The sequence below is a fragment of the Cnephaeus nilssonii genome (assembly GCF_951640355.1).
Source record: "Cnephaeus nilssonii genome assembly, chromosome: X".
NCBI lineage: Eukaryota > Metazoa > Chordata > Mammalia > Chiroptera > Vespertilionidae > Cnephaeus > Cnephaeus nilssonii.
The window spans coordinates 1286498-1310306 of NC_137071.1; the positions used below are offsets into that span (position 1 = coordinate 1286498).

The 23809-nt window shown below is 46.1% G+C and overlaps 1 protein-coding gene across 2 annotated transcripts in view; it reads right to left on the minus strand.

The window, feature by feature from the left end:
- ARHGAP6 (Rho GTPase activating protein 6) overlaps nucleotides 1-23809 on the minus strand; it is a 506928-nt gene that overhangs the window by 286207 nt on the left and 196912 nt on the right. The window contains exon 1 of one of the 2 annotated variants that reach the window (XM_079764314.1): nucleotides 11273-11510. The exons of the other annotated variant lie outside the window; for it this stretch is intronic. Within the exon in view, the coding sequence (XP_079620440.1) occupies nucleotides 11273-11317 (45 nt within the window). The 5' untranslated portion in view covers nucleotides 11318-11510. Of the gene's footprint in view, nucleotides 1-11272; nucleotides 11511-23809 lie in introns of those variants that run through there. 2 annotated transcript variants of the gene reach the window in all.

Sequence of the window (23809 nt, forward strand, 5' to 3'; positions counted from 1 at the left end):
AACCAGAAAATGAGTTAAAATCAATTCTTCCATTTTTAGTGTTTGGAAAATAAATTAGATTACATTACTCTAATAGGCTTGGAGGAGAAAAAGTCTATTATAGCTCAAATTTACATCAATAAATTTAGACCAAGGCATTTTTTAATTACGTGTGGAGCTTAATATTTAATAAATTGTAACGTGTACGTTCAATATGTCCCTGTACAATGAGTGAAGAGGAAGTACTTTAACTGGTTTGTAATGTCAATATTCTTAGACATGCACATCACATATGAATGGATTAGGCATGACACATTGCTAGTTTAAACGTGGTAAGAAAAATAACCCACAGGGAAGAGGAAAGAGGAATCCCAAGAAAGTTGGGAGTCCTCTATCTACTTAGGAATTAGGGTCTTTCGTAATGTAAGTGAACCCCATACAAGATTGGACATGCATGTGATGGTAATTTTTGTTTGCCAACTTCTCCCCACCCCCTGACCAATGAAACAAAAAGGTCTGCCCTCCTCCGTACAGGCGTGAGCCTTGTGAGGTGGACCTCAATGGGCTGCATCTCAATGGACTGGTTGGCTTTGGTAAGAAAGGAAGATGTGAGAGCAGGAAGGTCACAAGGTCAGGGTATTCATCTTCCCACTCCATCTCTGCTTCTTCAGATCCTGCTCTTGCTGCAATTCTCCCCGAGTACATATCCAAGGTCTCTTTCAGCCCAGGTTGGAGGTTGCCAGGTTCCAGTAACACTGTCCCTCCCTGTGTCCTCCTGGTAACATCTTTTCTTTATATATACATATACACTGAGTGGCCAGATTATTATGATCTCTGAACACATAATAATCTGGCCACTCAGTGTATATCCTATATAATAAAAGGCTAATATGAAAATTGTCCCCTCAACCAGGAGTTCAACCAGCAGGCAGGCCGGCCAACTGCCCATGTCCCCTCCCACTGGCCAGTCTGGCCGGACCCCACCCATGCACGAATTCATGCACCGGGCCTCTAACACACTAACACACACACACACACACACACACACACACACACATACACACTGAGTGGACAGATTATTATTATGCGTTCAGAGATCATAATAATCTGGCCACTCAGTGTATATATTTTTTATTGATTCCAGAGAGGAAGGGAGAGGGAGAGAGAGATAGAAATATAAATGATGAGAGAGAGACATTGATCGGCTGCCTCCTGCACATCCCCTACTGGAGATTGAGCCTGCAACCCGGGCATGTGCCCTTGACTGGAATCGAACCCAGGACCCTTCAGTCAGCAGGTCAATGCTCAATCCACTGAGCCAAACTGGCTAGGGCAAGTTAAGCCTTTTTGAGTGTGCCAGTCTGTTTCCTCCTGGGATCTGTGAGTCAGTAGCTAAGGCGGGAGAATACCTTATATTTTGAGGTCAAAGACTATGTTACACATTTTGCTCATACCATCCAAGTGACATCATAATGGCACTGTTAAAGGTTATGTGCATAAATACTTACAAAATAATATTACGTGTCACCATTTTCAAATTCTTCCAGCAAACTCAACATTCCATTTTCTTGCTAAACTATTACGACTCTGTGGATCTCATTAAAATGGCATCGCCAAGTGAGGAAGCCAGAGCAACGTCGGGGGGTTTTGCCCATATGGAGCAGCACCCACCTAGCATGGGGAGTTCAGAGGCACCCACCTGGCACCGGGGAGCTCAGGGGCACCCACCTGGCACAGAGGAGCCCAGCAAATGCAGAGCAGGGGTGCCCCCCATGCGGGCAAGAAGCTTTTCGCCTCTTTGTTTTCCTTGGACTGACAAACATTTCTTTACAAGATATTTCAGTCAGCTGCAGAAAGGGGTCATTCAAAAACTATTTTAAAAGTTGATTCATCTTAAAGTCTCTTGCTGTTTCCATGGCACATTTCCTCAGAGCCACCATGCCAACTCTTCTGAAAACTTCATCACAGAAATCGAGTTTAGCTGACACTCCCAGCACTCAGATTTTACTATAAAATTTTTTAAAGTTAGAAGAGGTTTAAGGATGTGCCAAATAACCAAAGAGAAGGGGAGAAAATCCTGACCGGTTTGCATTTCACAGGGTCATGACATCTTCCCAAAAAAAGGCCCTTCATAACAATGACCATATATGAATGAACAAATTAGTCTTGTTCTTTGTGTCTAACTTACCCAAGCTGAGAAGTATCCCATAGTCACCATGACAATAAAGAAAGCAGTACCGGCGAATTACTGGTGGGAGTCCCTGTTGTTTCATGTAACCTCCCTTTAAGTTTGTAAGTACCGTATTTTCCGGCATATAAGACGACTTTTTAACACAGGAAAATCTTCTATGTGCCCAGTCGTCTTATACGCCGGAAAATACGGTATTCAGAATGTATTTAAGAATAAAATGAATCCGAAAAGTTGACCTTTTGAAAATAAGGTCAAAACCAGAAAATCTGAAAAGTACATTAAAATATAATCATTTGTAAATGTTGGTGATGTTAGTTCAGATTTTTGCAAGTACCTAAGACCTTTCCATATATTTACTCCCCATCACTTGGAGCTTACAGTGTAAAACAGGCTGTGCTTAATTAACATTCTGTGAAGTGGCCAGGACTTAAGAAAGGGCCCACGATCCTAGTCAATGACAGATTAGAATCAGGGGTCCTCAAACTGCGGCCCGCCGAGGACATTTATCCGGCCCGCCCGGTGTTTTTGCCGCCGCTGCCTGTCCTGCTTAGCAGCCGACTTAGCAGTGTGCATAGGAATTTGTTCATAGGTTTTTTTTTAAACTATAGTCCGGCCCTCCAACGGCCTGAGGGACAGTGAACTGGCCCCCTGTTTAAAACGTTTGAGGACCCCTGGATTAGATAAATCACCCACACACCTGGCACGCTGGGCTGTTTGAGAGACGTTTAACCTCATGAGATTGAGAAATAGAGCTGGGTGAAGCTGTTCATCGCTTCTTCCTTGTGCTTTTCTTTCAATGTCTTCCCCACAGCAGGCCAGCCCCCCTTAGATCTTCAATGAGTGCCGGCTGGACAGAAGTGGGCCCTACCTTCTCACACACATAGCGTCGCAGATCCGATGTCCACACAGAGAAGCTTTCTGAGCACCCCGCACATCCTAGTTTGGAGACTGTGACTGCTCATTTTAGACCAGGACTAACATTTTTAATAAGCCAGTATTCCGGCTGAATCAGAAGAAAGGCAGAGAATCAGACCAGACTGTTAGACATGCATAAATCAAGAAGTGAGCTAAAGCCCTGGCCAGTGTGGCTCAGTGGGTTGGAGTGTCATCCCGTACACCACAAGGTGGCCGGTTTGATTCCCGGTCAGGGCGCATATCCAGGTTGTGGGTTTGATTCCTTGTCAGGGTGCATGCGGGAGGCAACCAATCAACGTTTCTCTCTTCTCTCTCTCTCTCTCTCTCTCTCTCCCTCTCTCTCTCTCCTCTCTCTCTCCTCCCCCCCTCTCTCTTTCTTACTTCCTCTCTCTAAAAAATCAATAAAAAATTTTTTTTGAAAAGAAGAAGTCAGCTAAAGTCTCACACAGGAGAGAAGACAGAAAATCTCTAAGAAATAAGGCCCAAGATTTCAACGGGCATCAGAGTGGAGGAGTGAAGAAGCGAAGAGCTCAGAGCAAAGCACTGAAGCTTCTGGAAAAGCCCCCATCACCCTTCCCAGACTATGCTGTTCTGAACCTGGACTCATGCGGAGGAAAGGAAACTAACATCTTGTCCTCCCCAGCTCTTCAATAACAGAGGAATATGTACAATGCATTTTAGAGAGCTCCATACAAAATGATTTTCCAAAACAGTAAGGATTTTGATGTCTACGGAGATACACATAAGTCAAGGTTTCTCAATTCACCTCTATTGACAATTGGGCCAGGTGATTCTTTGTCGGGCTGTGCTGTGCACTGTAGGATATTGAGCAGCGTCTCGGGTCTCTACCTACCATATATCCGCACCTCTTGCCAACTGTGACAATGAGCAATGCCTCTGGACATGCACAATGTCTCCTGGTGGACAACCACAGCTCAGATCACTTAGAAAACAGATGCTAAGGGACATATTGCCTGGCTGTGCTATGCAGAGGAACCATTGCTGTGCCCCTTGTATCCTTACAGAACTCAGCTGAGATGAACACCAGCTTATAAAACAAAAGACGTCTCTGAACGTGCACCACATTATCTCAGAGCCGTCTGAAGCAAAGTACTGGATTGCACTCTTTGGATCCACTTTGCCGCTGAATCCTAGACTTTGTGGGAGCTTCTTGGATGGTAAGGGGTTCGCCATGGAAATGAGTCAGTGGTTTCCAAACATGGCGATATCAGAATGACCGCCAAAGCTTTTTCAAAGGATTGCTTCCAGGTCCAGGCCTTGGAGAGTCTCATTTAGTGGGAATTGGGTGAAACCCTGAAGCCAATACGTTCTTTTCAAACATCGACTAATGATGAGTGAAGTTTTGAACCCCCTGGTGTCACTGAGGTAAAAACACCCAGGCAGCCAGATCCATCCACTCACAGGTATTTATTGGCTGCCTACCCTGTGCCCAGGCCTACACTAGGGAGTGGGGCTATGATGGGAAAAGAATACCGTATTTTCTGGCGTATAAGACGACTTTTTAACCCAGGAAAATCTCAAATGTCGGGGGTCTTATACGCAGGAAAATACAGTATTTGGGTTTTAAGCAATCTGATATACATTGTCAGAGATTTTTCTAACCTACCGTATTTTCCGGCGTATAAGACCCCCGACTTTTGAGAAGATTTTCCTGGGTTAAAAAGTCGTCTTACACGCCGGAAAGTACGGTAATTGGGTCTCTGCCCTGAATAAGCTTGCATGCCAGTAGGGACAGATAGACAAACGATGAATGTATATATAGGGGTGGGCACAAGTAGGTTAATAATGATAATAACTATAATAATAAATACATAATAGCATAAGAATAAACTCTGTTTTGTGTACTCACAACTGTAAACCTACTTTGGCCCCACCCAGTATAATACCAAGTAGTGCTGCAAACAACATAAGCACCAGAGTGTGACGGGCTCAGTGGTGTTTCAGTGGAGTCTGAAGCACTTTGGACAGAGCAGTCAGGGGTGGCATTTTTTCCTGCAACTTGGAGGACATTGACAATGATAACCCTGAACATGTTTCTCTCTGTCTTTCCTGCTCTCTTCCACTCTCTCTAAAAATCAATGGAAAAATATCCTTGGGTGAGAATTTAAAATATATATATTTTAAAATATATATATATATATATATATATATATATATATATACTAGTAGCCCATTTGCAGGAAGAATCCTGCAAGCACCGCTGCGGCTGTGTGCACTGCCGCTGCCGCCGCCGTTGCAGCCGCAGCGCCTGCACCCGCGCGCTGCTGCCACCCGCCCCGCTCCGCTCCGCCCCGCCCGGGCTTTCCCTCAGGCAGCCACCTTGCTTTCCGCTTTACCTTCCTCTTCCTTCTAGGTTGTCTTCAGTCTTCACTCCTCCCTCCCGCCGTGTATGCAAATTAACCGCCATCTTTGTTGGGTAATTTGCATACTCACCCTGATTGGCTGGTGGGCGTAGAGAAGGTGCGGTCAATTTGCATATTGCTATTTTATTAGGTAGGATGTTTATGTCTTTCTCAGGTTTTCTCAGCCGCAGCAAAATGAACGTTTTGGGCAGGGTATCCTTGGGTGAGAATTTAAAATATATATACTTTTATATGTCTTTCTCAGGTTTAAAAAAATATATATATATATTTATATATTTATATATGGGATTTAATAAGTAAATAAGTTATTTATTTGTAACTTGTAAAATTCTTGCTTCTGTGAGGAGACAAACAATAAGGCAACAGAGGGTAAGAGTGAGTCCCAGGCCTGCTGCTGAATTTCCTAAGACGTCTACGTTGGCAGCGCTGATGGATGACAACCGACTCATACCAGCCCAGTCCAGCAGCAGCGCCCCACTCTGGGTGTCTTCGGAATCACCAAAGAATCCCCCGTAATCAACACCGCTGAATTATGAAGTGAACTTAATGACTTCAAAGTCTTCGGAAATCCAATGTTAAACTTGGAAACTCTCATATTGAAACTTTTAACTGTTTGGGGTGCAGAGAGGTTCCCTTTCACGGGAAGCAGCGTAGCCCTTCCGATGGATTCCTCAGGGAGGGGTTAAGCCGAGCAAGGGAACGATCTGATGACAAGGCTGTGGTTCAGAGCACAGATGGTGGAGTGACTGCACCAAACAGGAAGTGAGGCCAGCGCCAGAGGAGCTCAGAAGTAGACAGGTCCCGGGGACAAGAAAGGCTGCATCTTGACAGCTGGATTCCGCAGAGACCAAATCCGAGTCTGAGCCACCTGCTTTCTGACCACACCTCAGCGAAACGCATGCATCACCCACCCCAAGATTCCTCTTTGCCAGCGGCATCACAGAATCCTTCTATTGTTTGTCTCTCGTAGGAGGGGGATGAACATCGGTGTGACCCTCCAGGGAGCTGCTTAGGATAATAGCATCAGAAGCTTCTCCACAGGTCATTTGTTCTAAAACTAAGGCTCAGTGCGATAATGCCACTGGAGGAGTTGCCACATTAATTGCAAGGGTTGTCATGAAATTCGACGTATACTGCATGATCTTGGCAGACAGTCAAGGTTTGTAATATTTTGTTTGTGGTTCATGGAAGAAAGCATTATGGAGGCTGTTGGGGAAGGCAGGTTAAGGTCATGTTTAACCCAAGCCAAGTGGCCTGACTTTGGGGGGTCACCAGAAGGAGGAGAATGTTGTCAAAGTCATGATCACTGAAAATGGAGTGACTCATTATTCCACCTCTAGCGCTTGTGTTGTGTGTGAGGCTCTCTTGGAACCTCAGAGCCGGCCTCTCTCTGAAGTCCCGCATGTTCATTGACTAGTGTATATAATACTCGTAACATTTACCATGTCTTCTCTTTTCAGATCCTATTACACAGCAACTGTCACATCTTCTTAAACACATGCATGAAAATCAAATAGACCAGTGACTTTAAGTGGCGGTGATTTTGCTCCCCAGGGGGTACTTGGCAATGTGTGGACACATTTTTCAAGTCTTTATTGTTGAAAGTATTACATATGCCCCCCTTTTCCCCCATTGACCTCTCCCACCCCCGCAAGGCCTTCACCACCCTATTGTCTGTGTCTATGGGTTATGCATATCCGCATATGAGTTCATTGGTTGCTCTCTCCCTCCCCACTCCCCTGCCTTCCCTCTCAGGTTTGTTTTTTTAAAATATGTTTTCATTGACTTTTTAGAGAGAGGGAAGAAGGGAGAGAGGAAAAAACATCAATGTGAGAGAGAAACATTGATTGACTACTTCCCACAACCCTGACCTGGAATCAAACAGGCAACCTTTCAGTGGAGGGGACAACATTCAACCAACTGAGCCACACCGGCCAGGGCTGTGTGGATTCATTTTTGGTTGTCACATCTGAGGAGGTGGGGGATACTATGCTACTGGCTTCCAGGGGGTCTCTAGGGGCCTAGGATGCTGCTAAACATCCTATGATGCCACAGGACAGCTCCACCACTGAGAATTATCCTGCCCCAAACGTTAATTTTGCTGAGGCTGAGAAAACCTGAGAAAGACATAAACACATGGCACAGAACGTAATGGATCTTTTAAAATTTGGCTTTTGTCTACACCAATCCCATTAAAGAGCTATTTGGCCACGCCATTCAGCAACATGGTTGGTCACAGTAAGTCACTGAAGGGACAATATTTGATTGTTGGTTTATTAAGGTGACAAAAGTGGGAGGGAGGAGGATAATTCGGCTCCTCTATTTCGGTTCTCTCAGGAGTCAAACTGTGGAATCAGGGCACCGGAATAAAGCTCTCCGTTCTGTCACCTGTGCCACCTTGAACTCGACTGCTCTAGGCTTGGATTTCCTCAGCCATGAAATAGCAAACGTTTCTGACCCACCAGCTGGGTGTGAGGCTAAGACGGACACAGACTGTGTCCCAACGCTTTGCAACTCGCATATGACAACAAACATAAATGATATACTATGCTCTGCAGTTACTCCAGAAGTGCCCCCAGGAAATCACTGATTCGTGCCATGGCCCTCACCCTCCAGCACCCCTCTAGCCCCTCCAAATGAATGAAGTCCGGCTGGTTTGATGTCCCAGCATCTCTCAGATACACCGACCATCTCCACCTCCAGACCAGCGGCCATCCTCGTGCAGGCCATGTTCTCCTCTCTCTCCCTGGCCTACACGCCAGCGTGCACGCTGGCTCCTTCTCACCCCTGACTCCATCCTGGAACCACAGCCATCTGTTCCAAATGTAAATACGATCAAGTCCCCAAAAGGCTGTCCCGGATGACACCCAGCTGGAAGGACGGAGTCCCCATCAACTCCACGTGGGAAAACTGTGGGAGGGAAGGCTGGGAGGCGGACATCAGCGCTAACACACATTTTTGTTATGATAAAACAAGACAGCCAAGCTATACTTTGGAGTGTAACTGATTACATAAATACAGGATGCTCTTATCTACTGGAGTGTTTGTGTTTCTCTCTTCGTGGCCATTATGACCATTTAAAAAGATGAGGGAAGAGTTCACGGCAACTCTTAACATTTTCACGATTTACTCATCTCTTTGGAAAATTGACCAAACAGCTGTCACCATAAGCATTCAACAAATGTTTCATGAATGAAGAAAATGTGCCCTCTGATTTCTTTTTAAGTTAAATTCTTTTATTTTTGGAATATATTTTTATTGATTTCAGAGAGGAAGGGAGAGAAACAGAGAGAGAGAGAGATAGAAACATCAATGATGAAAGAGAATCATTGATTGGCTGCCTCCTGCACGCCCCCTACTGGGGATCGAGCCTGCATCCCCGGCATGTGCCCTTGACCAGAATCGAACCCGGGACCCTTCAGTCCACAGGCTGACGCTCTATCCACTGAGCCAAACTGGCTAGGGCCATTGATTTCTTACATGCTGTCTCATCTTGAACAAATGAAAAAAGCTCTGAAGGAAGAAAACATACATACTTGCCTCCCAGATTATATTTCAGAGCAAAAAGAGGTACTAGCGACTCACGGAGGGGAATTCTTTCCCGGGACGACGCAGATAAAATAAAATAAAACAAAATAAAATAAAGCCTCCAAGACCCCAGGAGCGAAACCTTGTTGAGCAAAGTAAGTGGAATATTTGTGCTAAAATGCAACACCAGCTTTTGAAATAACCTAAACCAATGTGGGAGTAGCGTAGAAGAGTGTAGCGTTAGAATAGACATTAAGCCCCGCAGGGTTATGTTAATATGAAAAGCAACGGGTCACACTTAATAAGGAACATTCTCTTGGCTTGTGAGTGACACTGAGCAGCCGAAGGCTGCTGCTTTATCGTTCTAAAGGATGTACAAGGAAGTTCAGGGGACCAGGTGATTTTCCGTAGCCTGGCAGCCCACACATTCCCTCTGCAATCTTCCTTTTTACCGTCTTAACGCCGAAAATCTGCATGTGGTGATCTGCGCTAGAATGAAGGGCTATTTCATCAGCAAACCTTCAGAGCGTAAGAGGAGGCATCAGCGTCCGCGTGTCTCTAAGTTAACGCTTTTAGGAGAATAAGACAGCTGAGGGAGGCATTGGATTTATGTGCACGACTGAGGCAAGAATCATTCATAGACTGCGCAGACCAATTGGACTTGTTTCAATGAAGGAGTCAGTTCTCACCTTTCCTCCCTTTCCTTATCAATGGGGCAGAGACCTTACAAATTAAAGGGCACCGACTCACAACTCAACATCTGGAAAAGGTGGCAGGGTGAGATGCTAATTGGGAGGAAGGAGCACAGACTCTAGATCCTTCTGTGCAGAGAAACCTCTGCCGGAAACGGGTTACCCTTAATGCCACATTAAGAGGCAAAAGACGAGGCCCCTATTGTCTCCAGAAAATGAACAAGCATTAGGAACTTACTAGCGTCTCGCTTGCCATTTCAAGACAAGTAACTGGCAAAACGACAGAAAGAACCATCATAGGTTCCTAAATCGCTCACCAGGTAAGGGACCTTAACAATTGTCTAGTTCAGACCCTCTTTTTTCCAGCCCAGCAAAGGGAAGCGGCAGACACTCCCAGTGAGCCCAGGACCCCCCCCCCCCCCCGCCTTCCCCCCCCCCAGCAGCCCCAGGCACCTGCTGGGGCCTCTCCAGGACCTCGGCCCCCAGCACTCCTGTCCAGTTTGACTCCTTTCTTGAAAAAAATGTCTTTTTATGTGGAGAGTGCATTTTGGAGGACATGAATTTCAGACCCATAGCTGCTTTATTATAACTATTAACGATTCTTTTTTTTAAATTGTCTAAAGTTTTACATATGCGTATTAGAGATTCTTGTCTTAACTCTCAGCATGCTTCTCTCCCATTCTGAAGGCTGGCATTCAGCATGGGCAACCAACCTCAACAGCGACAATCACGTCAAGGAAAACTCAGTCAAGTAGCAGACGACAGAACAAGGGCAGTGCCCACCTCCCGGCGGCACATCCTACAACGGGAAAGGCAATGCGCTCCTGGAGGCGCATCCAGACCCCTCCGTGCTCAGTCCTCAGAACCCCCTTTCTTCTCTGCCTTCTTCTCTCTCCCAAACATAAACTCAGTCTAGAATCTGGAGCCGTCATCAACCTTGAAATCCTGACTCCTTTCTTAAAGGAAACAACCCCCCTGCGCTTGTTGTCTGGTCACGTCCTGCGCCACCCCAGTGCGTGGCACACAGTAGGTCCCCAGGAAATAGTTATGGAATATCCGAGGGGACCGGGAGAACAGAGGCCGCTGACAGGAGACCCCTGGCTCCTCGTGCATGGATCAGAGAAGGTGCGACATTCCGCCCCGCTCCGGATTCAGCGGGAAACGTGCCCCCTCTTTCCACGGAGCAAAGCGCTGCACCCCGACGCACATTTCCCCGCGAGTCCTCTGGCCACACGCTGGGATCGCCCGGGGTCCCTGCCTTCCGTCCCGCTCCATCCCGTCCCCGCAGCACGTCTGACTCCAGGCTGAGCGGGAAACCTGGGCCCGGCCCCCGGAGCCCCGTTTCTCAGCCCAGGCCCGGAGGCGGGAGCCAGGTTCAACTCCCACACCCCGGGCTCCAGGGTGGGGGCTCCCCTTCTAAGGGGCAGCGGGCACTGGGGGGCACGACGCACGCAGCACCCTCCACTCAACTCACCGTACCACCCAGGACCTCTGGGGAGCCGCGGATCCCCCCAAAGACCAGCTGTCCCTCCCAGGCCGGCCCAGGGGCGCCTCCTGTCGCCCGTCCGCGCCGGGACACTCACCGCGTAGTGCAGCTGCGGTTTCTCGCGGTACGCCGGGTCCCCCATGTCGCTAGCGGGGAAGATCGGGGGGGGGGGGTCCCCGGCACAGCCTGGGGTCACGACGCCTCTCTGAGGTCCCCTTATTTCACCGCCATCCCGGGCAGACCCCGGACGCGAGCGCTGCTCCCGGCCCGGCCCGAGCGCCGTGCCAAGTGCCCAGGGCACCCGCGTCCCACCGCGGAGCTGGGGACAGGGAGGCGCCCTGCGAATGGGCAGGAGGAGGAGGAGCGGCGGGAGGAGGAGGAGGAGGAGGAGGAGAGGGAGGAGAAGTTGGAGGAGGAGGAGGAGTTGGAGGAGAGGAGGAGGGAGGAGGAGGACGGGGCGGGTAAGGGGGGGAGGAGGGAGCAGCCGAGTCAGTGTCGATGGGCGGGCGTTTAGTCCTTCCGCGCCCGGCGGGCCACTGTTGCGGCTGCTGCCACCAGCTGTTGAAGGCGACAGCGACCTAGCGCGCCCACGACAGGTGGCAGGGCAGCGGGCACTCCTACCTCCTGCCACCGCCCCCCCCCCCCCCGACGGAGCCGAAACCCCAGCAAGAGGGCAAGAGGGTCGCCAAGAAAGACTTTCACTAACTTGGGAACGCGCCCCAGGGAGGGCGGGGTTTCGCCTTTGGAAAGCTCTCTTTGGGAAAGTCTGGGCCACCCTGGGAACCCTGGGAGGGGGCAGCGGGAAAGGAGCCAGGAACGCTGCCCAGGGGGGTGTGGGGGGTGGGGGGGGTGGGGACTGATCCCGGCAGGGAGGCCTGGCTAGAGGGCGGCGGCCGCACACTTTGCGCAAAGCGAGTCCCCGGAAGGCTTGCAGGACCTGGGCATGTCTGGGGAGCACGCTGGAAAGGGAGTCCCGGAAAGTGTGGGGAACAGGAGGACTGGCGCTGGTGCCAGGCTGGATCCAAGGGGGTGGTGCCCTCCTAGCGCTGCTCTCTGTGTCTTAGTCCTTAGGAGCAAAGCGGGAAAGGACGCGGCAAGGCTTTGGACACAGAAGAAACAGGCATTTGCAAATGCTGCTGGGTCAACCAAATCGTTGTCAGCACGCCCTGAGGCTCCCAGCACCGCCTAAAACTGGCCTCTGCTCTGCAGGCCCCTCATGGGAGCTTGAACTTTCTTTTTTAAAATATATTTTTATTCATTTCGGAGAGGAAGGGAGAGGGGGAGAGAGAGAGAAACATCAATGATGAGAGAGCATCATGGATTGGCTGCCTCTGAGACACCCTCTATTGGGGATGGAGGCTGTAATCCCAGCATGTGCCCTGACAGGGAATCCAACTGTGACCTCCTGGTTCATAGGTGGATGCTGAACCACTGAGCCGCTGTAATTTCTGCGCCCCCTACCAGCTGAGTCCAGACAAGGCAGAGTTTCAGCCAGAGTGGACAATCAGACCCAGTGAAATCAACCAATCCCAGCCAGGAAGGGGTAACTCACATGTGGAAGATGGATCTGTGAGTGGCTCGTGTCCATTTTTGAGGTTCCCACTGTACTGAAAACCCCAAGTGGCAGTAGGGTGGGTGGGAAAATAGGACATGGCCCCCGGAGCGCTTATCATTTGGTTGGACCGACCACCCCCGGGATTAGAATATTTTAGATCAAGTGGCTGCATGAATGTCAAGAGCACTGGGCATGTGGAGCCAGGGGTGCGGGTGTCTGAAGAATCTACTAGGCAATCCCATGATGAAAACTGCTAGAAAACGAAGCTTATATCCACTGAAGCTGATCTTATCATGCCTATCCTCTGACCCAACAATTTCACTCCGAGATAAGATAGAAAAAACGGGCCAATGGCCTTCCGTGTGCAGGAATGTTCATAATATCTCCAGGCAGGATCACAAAAACTGAAACAATCTAAAGGAATGGGTGCACAGCTGGCATGGCTCAGGGGTTGAGTGTTGACCTAGGAACCAGGAGGTCAGGGATCGATTCCCGGTCAGGGCACATGCCCGGGTTGCAGGCTCCATCCCCAGTGTGGGGCGGGCAGGAGGCAGCCTGGTCAATGATTCTCTCATCATTGATGCTTCTCTCTCTCTCCCTCTCCCTTCCTCTCTGAAATCTATCTATCTATCTATCTATCTATCTATCTATCTATCTTTAATAATAAAAACAAGTAAAAGAATGCTTTTCCAACCTGCAGATTCCAGTTCAAGGTTGAGATGGCTGGAACCTCTCCCTGCAGCTCAGGCGCCAGGTGGGACCCACCCTGGACAGGTCACCCTTCTGTCCCAGGGCCACTCACACCCTCACCTGCACCCACAAAGACTGGGACAGGGTAGGCAAGACCGTTCACCTCACAGGCACATCTTTGGGATGTGGGAGGAAACCGGGGTCCCCAGAGAAAACCCACACAGATGTGGGGAGACTGCAAACTGCACGCAGACTGGTCCCAGCGGGAATCCATTTTTTGTTTTCTCATCAACGTTAGGACAAAATGAAACGACAATGTACAAAACAACATTACCCGGGGACCTGCTGTATTTACATTTTAGAAATGACTCCGCCTGCTAGCGTAATTTCTTGCTAGATCGTCATTGCTAAGTTGGAGTTACATGTTCAAGTGCCATGGAGCTGTTTTTTCGGTGTTTGAAAGGTTTGGGGAGATAGGACAACACATTTAAGAAATGATCAGTGCATGCTGCAAGGCTGTTAAATTCACCTCTGCGTGAATCGTGCGCCTCTCTAGTTCTCATTGCATTCGTTCAAGACTCGAGAAGGGACCTAGGCTGTGCAGAACTCTAAGAGGTCTGTTAAATCTTAAACCATTTGCCCCAGTTGGTTTGGCTCAGTGGATAGAGCGTTGGCCTACGGATCAAAGGGTCCCTGGGTTGCAGCCTCCTCCCCAGCCCCAGCCCTGGTTGGGGATCCTGCAGGAGTCAACCAATGGATGTGCGTCTCTCACATCGATGTTTCTCTCTGTCTTTCCCACTCTCTCTGCAAACCAATGGAAAAATATCCTCAGGGGAGGATTAACAACAACAACAACATCTTAATTAATTTTTTCTATGTGCTATTGAGTTGTATGAGTTCTTTATGTTTTTTGCATATTAACCCCTTATTATATATTTGATTTGCAAATATTTTTCCAGTTCTGTAGATTGCCTTTGCATTTTAATGATTGTGTCTTTTGCTGTGCAGAAAAGTTTTTAGTTTTATGTGTCCCACTTGTTTATTTTTGCTTTTACGGCTTGAAGTTTTGGGATTGAGCCAATAATTCTTTGTTGTCCTAGCATCCTAGGATGTTCAGCAACGCCCCTGGCATCCACCTGTGATGCGAGTTTTATCCCCTCCCCCAGCTAGGGCAACCCAAAATGTCCCCTGGGGGCAGGGGCAGGGGCAGGATCTCCCCTGACTGAGAAGCACCGCTTTTAGGAAGTTCTGCATCCATAAATCTTAGAGCTTAATGCTGCCTGTCTTCTAACTTTCTGAAAATGAATCGTGAGCATGTTTTTATTACATCTGGCTTCTTTTACTCAACAGCGTGTTTTTAAGGTCCTTCCGTGTTGTTCTATGTAGCTGTAGTTGGTTCATTCCCACTGCTGTCTCGTAGTCCATTGTATGTGTTTAGCACTATTTATCTTTCCAAGTGCTGAGAAACATCTGTGTCCTTTCCAGTTTGGAGCTACTGGAAACCACGCTGCTCAAACATCATTACACACATCTCCTCGCGCACATGTGTGTGCATTTTTACAGGGCACAAACCTGGAAATAGAATTGCTGGGTCATAGGCAGGCAGAGCTTCAACTTCACTGGCTAATGCCCCCAACGGTTTTCCAAACTGATTGTACCAATTAGAATCTTTATTTACACTACAGTATAAATAGACTGAGCATAGTTTATATAAAGGCTGAACATAGTTTAGAGTTGTCTCTCTCTCTTCGAGGTTTTCTCATGGGGCTGCAAGATAAAATGCAGGAAATCAAACACCAGGATCAGGAAGGAGAGATGGGGAAGGAGCCTAAGGTCTTCCTTGTCCAAAATCACGTCCCTGAGAAGTGAAGGAGGACCAGCCAGGCCTGCTAGGAATTGGAAATGCCATTGCTGACCCATCCACACGTACAGGTAGAAGCATTGGGAACACTATGTTTATGCGTTTGAGGGAGGACCTTTTATTAGACAGAGACTCAGCACACTGTGGGGGGCGGGATCTTAGCAACCCGCCAGTAAACATAAAGGAATTGCCACTAAAGGGACTGCCATTTTGCTCCCTTTCACATTAACCCTAATGGGGATATGGAGATGGGAGAAATCCAAGGAAGAATGAAGCTTTCATTCCATCTTCCAGCTAAGTTATAAAGAGACAACTCCCATTCTGAAGACAGACTTGGTCCAAAGACCAGGGAATGAACTCCTGGGGGTCCCAAGAATGGTACCCTGGGGGGTGTTGTGACATAGAACAGTGAGGAAAGAAAAAAAAATGCACTGGTATCGCCTCTAATATAGCCCTCAGCCTTAATCACTACTACCAAGAATAGTAAGAAGTTATACAAGGTGTGGCAAAAGTAGGTTTACAGTTGTGAGTACGTGAAACACAGTTTCTTCATGTAGTATTATTATTCATTATTGTATTACTAGCGTTCCCGTTGCAGGAAAAATCCTGCAATAGGGTTTCCTGCTGCACTCTACCCCGCCCCGCCTCCGCTCCTCCCTTCTCCTCCCCCCGGCTTGCTTGCTTCTCTGCAGCTTTGCTCCCTTCTGCAGCTCTTGGCTTCTTTCTACGCTGTCTTGATATGCAAATTAGCCACCATATTTGTTGGGGTAATTTGCATACTTGTCCTGATTGGTCGGTGGGCGTGGCTGGGCTGGTGGGCGTGGTTTGGGCGTAGCGAAGGTGCGGTCAATTTGCATATTTGTCTATTTATTAGGTAGGATTCTCCATACTATCCTGCCCCAAATGTCAAGTGCCAATTTTGAGAAACCCTTCATAGACATAAGAAATTCATGCTTTACTAGTTCTCACTTAGTAGAACATCTCACACAACAACAATTTTTCTTTCAGTGGAGTGAGTCCTACACCACCTAAGAAAACAAGGATCAATTTCCCCAGAGCAGAAGAGCAGAGCTGGGCTCTGGGACCTCCTGCAGCCAACAACATGTCAAACGGCTAACGGGTAAAAACTGGCCATCTGTGTGATCTAGACTAGAAGCTATGGAGTCCTTTGGGGCACTTGGCTAGTCACCCAACGCCAACTACTGTTTTCAAAGGCTCGGCAGTCTTATGAATGATGCTAACACCTGGCATTACTCCGGAGTCCGAAACTTCCAAAACAAGTTTAGATGTGACGTTGCCCCCTCCTCCAATTAATCTATTTTGTGATTATGATTTCATTTTTCGAGGGAACAGAACATTCAAGGCAAAAGTTAAGAATTTGTTGTCAGAAGTGTAATAAAATGAGGAGAATGAAACAGAGTGTCCTTCGCATGCCAAGTCACTTAACCTGTCTGTGTCTCATTAATCCACCGAATAGAGAGAAGGAGCCAGAGTTTCAGATCACAAGGCATGCTGGGTACAGAAAAGTTGAACACCAGCAATGTAACGGGGCCGCCTTCGCCTTGCTGTGCAACGTGAGCCAACCAAAGAAAACGGCTCCAAACCCAATTTCTTATTTCTTGATTCTTTTTCATTGGGACCACGCTTTATGAAAATAGCTCTCAGCCAGGTGCAATTTTGTCCCTCAGGGCACATTTGGCAAGATTTGAAAATATTTTTTTTTAATCAAAGCTAAAATTTATTTGGCGCATACTCTGTGCTTGCTCTCAGGTACTTTCACATGTATCTTTTCCTTTGATATGTAAAAGCAACCATGTGAGGTATTTTACAGGTTAAAAAAACAACCTAATGCAAACCTATTTCCTTGACTTATTCAGGTGAAAAGAAGGTTTATAAGCATTCCAAAATAAAAGCAAATGTGCCGGGGGTAGGGGAGGCTGGGGGAAGGTCAATGGGGAAAAAAGGGAGATATATGTACTACTATTTGTAATACTTTAAACAATAAAATAAAATTTAAAAATAAATAAAATCAAACCCAACCAAGTACATGGTCTGTTTTCATTTCCTGTTATACAGATTTCCATTTCCTCTACATATCTCAGGATGTAGCATTAGAAGAGCCAATTCAAATGAAAGGGAATCTTTCTTGTAATTTTCGTCTGCAGGTGTTTTTTAACCTACCAATTTTCTACTCTAAGCACAAGAAACTTAAACGCTGTCAATATCTGAAATAACTTGTAAGGTGATCTAGTACTTTGAACATTCTGTTCACATAGAAATACAAGCCTAAAATTAGCACTTTTTCAGAGGCTCAACAGAAAAAGGCAATGGTAACAGTTCAATGGAAGGAAAAGATTTAAATGAAATACCTTCAAGAACATAAAAAGGAATGAAGATATTTTTAATTGTCACAACTTGGGGGGTGGGCAGTAGTGCTACTGGTATTTAGTGGGCGGAGGCCAGGGATGGTACTAAACACCCCACAATGAACAAGCCAATTCCACCACCTCACAACACACACATACAGAACAAAGATCTGGCCCCAAATGGCAATAGTGCTACGATTGAGAAACCCCGCTTTACATATAAAATTGCTCCGATCAAAATAATTCTGATACATTAGAATCTAAGCATCAGACTAGGAGGTTTTCATTATTTCAAATTTGATTGCCATTTTGTTCATGTGCATACATGTAGCACATATGGAAATATATTACCTGGAGAGATTATAAGATGTCTTCTCCCTTTCAGCAGAAGATAGGACAAGAAGAAAACAGACCAGCCTCAGTCAGTTTGCTCAGTGGTTAGAGCATTGGCCCAAGGACTGAAGGGTTGAGGGTTTGATTCCAGTCAAGGGCACATACCTCGGTTGCAGGCTCAATACCCAGCTCCAGTCGGGGTGTTAATGGGCAACCAATCGCTGTATCTCTCTCACAACAATGTTTCTCTCTGCGTGTTTCTCCCCCTCCCTTCCACTCTCTCTGAAAATCAATGGAAAAAAATATCCTCGGGTGAGGAATAACAAAGCAATCAAACGCAAGAAGAAAACAGACCAGAAAGAAATGGCTAATATCAGTGTCTGAATGTATGGTCTTCAGGACCATGTACATCAGTATCACTTGGGGTGAGATTTTTGTTTAATATATTTTATTGATTTTTTTACAGAGAGGAAGGGAGAGAGAGTTAGAAACATCGATGAGAGATGCCTCCTCCTGCACACCCCCTACTGGGGATGTGCCCGCAACCAAGGTACATGCCCTTAACCGGAATCGAACCTGGGACCTTTCAGTCCCCAGGCCGACGCTCTATCCACTGAGCCAAACCGGTTTCAGCTGGGGTGAGATTTTTAAAAATAGATTGTGAGGACCCAAATGCCGGAAACCGATCATTGTCACTAATAGAGAAATGTGAAAAGGGAATCCGGATGGCTGGTCAACCTTAACTGCTCTGAATGGTCGGAGCTAATCACTCATTGTTTAGTTGAGACATTGGTAGTTAATGCAACCTCCACCTGTTAATCATATGTAAATTCTTGCTGATTGTCTATTATTGGAATTTCCTGCCTAAAGGATATGGGTGTATCTCAGAACCCCAATAAAAGGGATGGCAAGGCCAGAGCAGTAGTAGTCCTCCCCTTAGAGGTGGACTCCCGCCTGGCCCCCCATCTACCCAAATTAACTCTTTTCTAGCCTCTCTTCATTTTGCGTGCGGCCTTCTTCAGAACCCGGAACCCTGAACCACACGGGACATGAAAGGGGCTCCCACACCCAAACATACTGAGACAGGGCCTCTTGTAGCATCAACTCACAGTTAACATTTTTAGCAAGATCCCTTGATATAATGTGTAACACAGAGCCATTGACGTGGTGAGACTAAAATGCAGAAACTGATGCTTAGAACGGTTGAGTGACTCGTTCAAGGTCATGCAGATAGCGTGAGACAATGTCAGAATCCATCCCTAACTCAACTAATATTTGAAAAAGGAGTAAAGACAGTCTTTCTAATAAATGGTGCTGGGAAAATTGGACAGGTACATGCAAAAAATGAAACTAGACCACCAGCTTACACCATACACAAGAATAAACTCAAAATGGATAAAGGACTTAAATGTAAGTCATGAAACCATAAAAATCTTAGAAGAATACATAGGCAGAAAATCTCAGACATTTCTCATAGCAATATTTTTCCAGGTAGATCTCTGCAGGCAAGAGAAACAAAATAAAAAATAAACAAATGGGACTACATCAAACTAAAAGGCTTTTTCACAGCAAAAGAAACCATTACCAAAATGAAAAGGGAACTCATTGAATGGGAGAACATATTTGTCAATGATACATTCAATAACGGGTTAATATCCAAAATTTACAAAGAACTCATACAACTCAACACCAAAAAAACCAACATTTCAATGAAAAAATGGGCCAAGGACCTGAATAGACACTTTTCCAAAGAGGCCATACAGATGGCCAAAATTAAAACCACGATGAGATATCACTTCACACCTAACAGAATGGCTATCATTAATAAATCAATGAACAGAAAGTGCTGATGAGGATGCGGAGAAAAGGGAATCCTCGTGCACTGCTGGTGGGAATGCAGACTGGTGCAGCCACTGTGGAAAACAGCATGGAGTTTCCTCAAAAAATTAAATATGGAACTGCCATTTGACCCAGTGATCCCATTTCTGGGAATATATCTGAAGAAACCCAAATCACTAATTCAAAAGAATATAACCACCGCTATGCTCATTTCAGTGTTATTTACAATAGCCAAGATTTGGAAACAGGCCAAGTGGCCATCAGTAAATGAGTGGGTAAAAAAGCTGTGGTATATTTACACAATGGAATTCTACCCGGCTGTAAAAAAAGGAAAGAAAAAAAAAGGAAAATCTCACCTTTTGCAACAGCAAGGATGGACCTGAAGATTATTATGCTAAGTGAAATAAGCCAGTCAGAGAAAGACAATTACCATATAATCTCACTTACTTGTGGAATCTAATGAACAAAATAAACTGATGTACAAAATAGAAACAGAGGTATGGGTACTTGGGACAGACTGACAGCTGTCAGAGGGAAGGGGAGTTGGGGGGGGGGGCTAGATGACGAAGGTGAAGGTATTAAGCATCTCTAAAATGTCATAGTCAATGTTTTATCCCTTTCCTGCTTCTCTGATTATAACATTCGTGTGTGTGTGTGTGTGTGTGTGTGTGTGTGTGTGTGTGTATAAAACACATAGACATAGGGTGGGGGTACATGGAGGTGGGCAAAGGGGTGGAAAATGACCTTGCTTGGGGTGGTGGGTGCACAATGCAGTGTGCAGATGATGATTTAATGAGCAGCACACTTGAAACCTGTATGGTTTTGTAAACCAATAAATTGAATAATAAATAAACAAATAAACGCCACCATAAAAAAGATGAAAACTATCCCTACGTTTATGACTAAGAAGCAAGAATTGGACCCATTTGTAGCTATCGAAGAAGAAATGAAAATAACATTCGTCCCAGGTCACCACAACCCAGAGGCTGCTAAGGGACCTGCGACATTCTCCTGTGGTGGGCGGTTTTCTCCCCACTGCCTCCAGGACTGAGGTGGAGAAAGAATACCGCTGCACGTGACCCCTTTCAAAGCTCTCAGGATAACTGGTCTCCATTAAACTTTATTTTCCAAAACCATAGAATTCCTTTTCTCACATTAACCTGTCAAGAAATGACCAAGGTGCTTAAATTACACAAATTATTAGTCCTTTTCGATTTCGCGAAGGGGAGAATCCCTTCAGAGTCTATTGAAAAACCTTCCCCATCTATAAAATAATTCTTTGTCTCCCTTCCTGGCAAAAGGAAGCTACCGGCCACTGGTTCCCTGCTGTTGATGGGCAAGTCTGAGATCTGGAACAAAGAGAGCTGCTGTGTACATCGCAGTAGATGATGTGAGGACTTCAAGGCTATCGGATTGCATTTCTATACGTCCCGTTTCTACAATGAAATCATGGGGAAAACAAAGAAAATTCCATCTGTAAATGTGGAGCAAGGACATAGAGACAACGATGAACAATTTGAAGGGATGTCATGTGTAAGAGAGGAAAGCTTTGTCAGTTATCTCCAGAAGCTGGATAAGGACCAAGAGTGAAAGTTATGAAGACTCAGATTTTGACTCAACAAATGAAAGAACTTTCTACAGTTGACCTGGCAATTCCACTCCTAGGAATACAATGACAAGAAATTAAAACATGTCCACACAAAAACTTGTACACAAATGTTGATAGCAGCATTATTTATGATAGTCAAAAGATGGAAACAACCAAATTGTCCATTAACTGAGGGAGGGAGAGAGAGAGAGAGGGAGGGAGGGAGGGAGGAAGGAAGAAAGGAAGGAAGGAAGGAAGGAAGGAAGGAAGGAAGGAAGGAAGGAAGGAAGGAAGGAAGGAAGGAAGGAAGGAGCAAGAGAAGAAAGGCAGCTATCCAGGGAGGTGGTGATTTCCTCTTCCTGGAAATATTTAACCAGTTAACTACCATGCCTCCAAAACAGAAACCATCCCCACACGCCACGATATTTTGAATTTAATTTTAAAAAATCAATTTGCAATGAATATTATAAAAATAAATACATTACTCACAATTCAGGTATTCTTGAATATTTTCAGATATTGAAAATATTCTCACGAAAAATGATTTTAAAGTTGGTCAGGGCTGCCACTTAGGGAAAACATGTTTTTAATAGACGCATGTGGCGTGTGGGGAAGGTGCGTTGCTTGTGTCTACAGATGCTTATGGCGTACGTGGGCTAAGTTGAGCCCGGATGACCATCAGTTGGCCCGGATGCACTGTAAGGAAGTTTCACTATAAGACCTGCAACTCTAACGTGTCATAGTCAATGTTTTACCGCTTTCCTGTTTTATCCCTTTCCTGTTTCCCTGATTATAACATGAGTGACTCAAGGCTAACGACTGGCTTCTAGTAACTCATTCAGGCCATTCTTTCATTCATTCTTTCAATGCTGGCTGAAGGCAAGGCCTTGTGCTATTTGTCTCTTAATAATAGAGTTGCTTCTTGCCTTAGGTCGAGTTACCAAGAAGCAGACACTAAGATAAGGATTCATGTGCAAGCGATTTATTAACCCTTTGCACTCGCTTGCTTTTTTTCTCGATTCCTTTATTCTACTCGGGGTTTAATTTTTTAAATACCCCAGATTTTACAAAGCGCAGCAGTAGAATAAAAAACTGGAGTTTCTTTTCATACAAACTTATTTATTTGGATTTTTTTATATTTCAAATTATTGATACATTCAAAGAGCAATTTTCATCTCTATAATTTTTCATGGTGTGATATTTTTTGAAACATTCACCCACATGAAGACCTGGTTTACATTCACATGTTTCACAAATATAAATCGTCTCTCTTCTTCCTCCTTTGATTTTTCTGTTAGAACAAATAACACAATCTTTGTGTTTTTTTTGTTAGGGTGAGGTGTGATTATATGGAGCTTTCCATCTAAACGTTGCTCTAAGTTAGTGGATAATAATCTACCCCTGGAAGTTAGTGTACTGGTCTAACCTTTTTCACGTGACTGATGTGTCTTAGAAACAAATAGCCTTTGAAGATGCCATTGGTGAAGCTTAGGTGGTGGCATCGGTTGAGACGGCATTTACATTTTACTTGTCCTTTCATGCTAATGAAAACAAGAAAAGATACAGAGAAAATAGACAAAAATCGCCCCCCCCCCCCCCCGTGGTGAAACTAAGTGTCGAGTGTGGCTCGACATACGAGCTGCTACCGATGCTAACCGTGTCGAGTCACACTCGACATCCGAGTGCAAAAGGTTAAAGACATGTTGCCAGGAGAAACTGGTAAGGGATAAACTGAACAGGGTAGGAAAGGGGAGAAAGCCAAGTAACGGTGTGGTTTCTGGCTAAGTCCAGTCTTGGCCAGATCCTGAGGGGGGCTCTGGAGTGTAAATTCCATCTTGGAGCTGTTCCACCTCAAGGAAAGAGGACTGAGCTTTAATCTTCTCACACCTGCCCGTCAAGGGCGGTGGGCTGTCCCAGGGTGATGCCAACTCGCAGGCACTTCTTGCACTTTGTGGGTACAGGGAAGCTGCTGGAGAACCCCCCGGGATGTCCTCTGAGGGGCACAGATGTTGGTCATTAGAAGGAAACCACACAGAAGCTGGGGGATGGGACAGGCAGACAGAACCGGTAGAAGGTCTGAGATATTCTGGGCAGGGCACCAATAGCAAGTGTTCACTGCACGTTTGGGTTGAAAACCCTGTTCACCCCTAAAGGCTCTTGGTGGCTCTGCTCTTGTGTCAGATCCTGAACAGTATGGACACTTGCAGCCCCCAGATGGATTTCCAGTAAGGCCAGGTGTGAGCCGATCATCCAATACATCTCACCCCAGGTTATTCCCTTCCTGGCTGATAAAGGCTTCACACGGCATCTCTATCCACATTAGACCTGTTTCACTTCATATACTGACGACCTTCTGAAGTAGTAAACCCTCTCATAGCGTTAGCCTCACCAATTGTCATTTA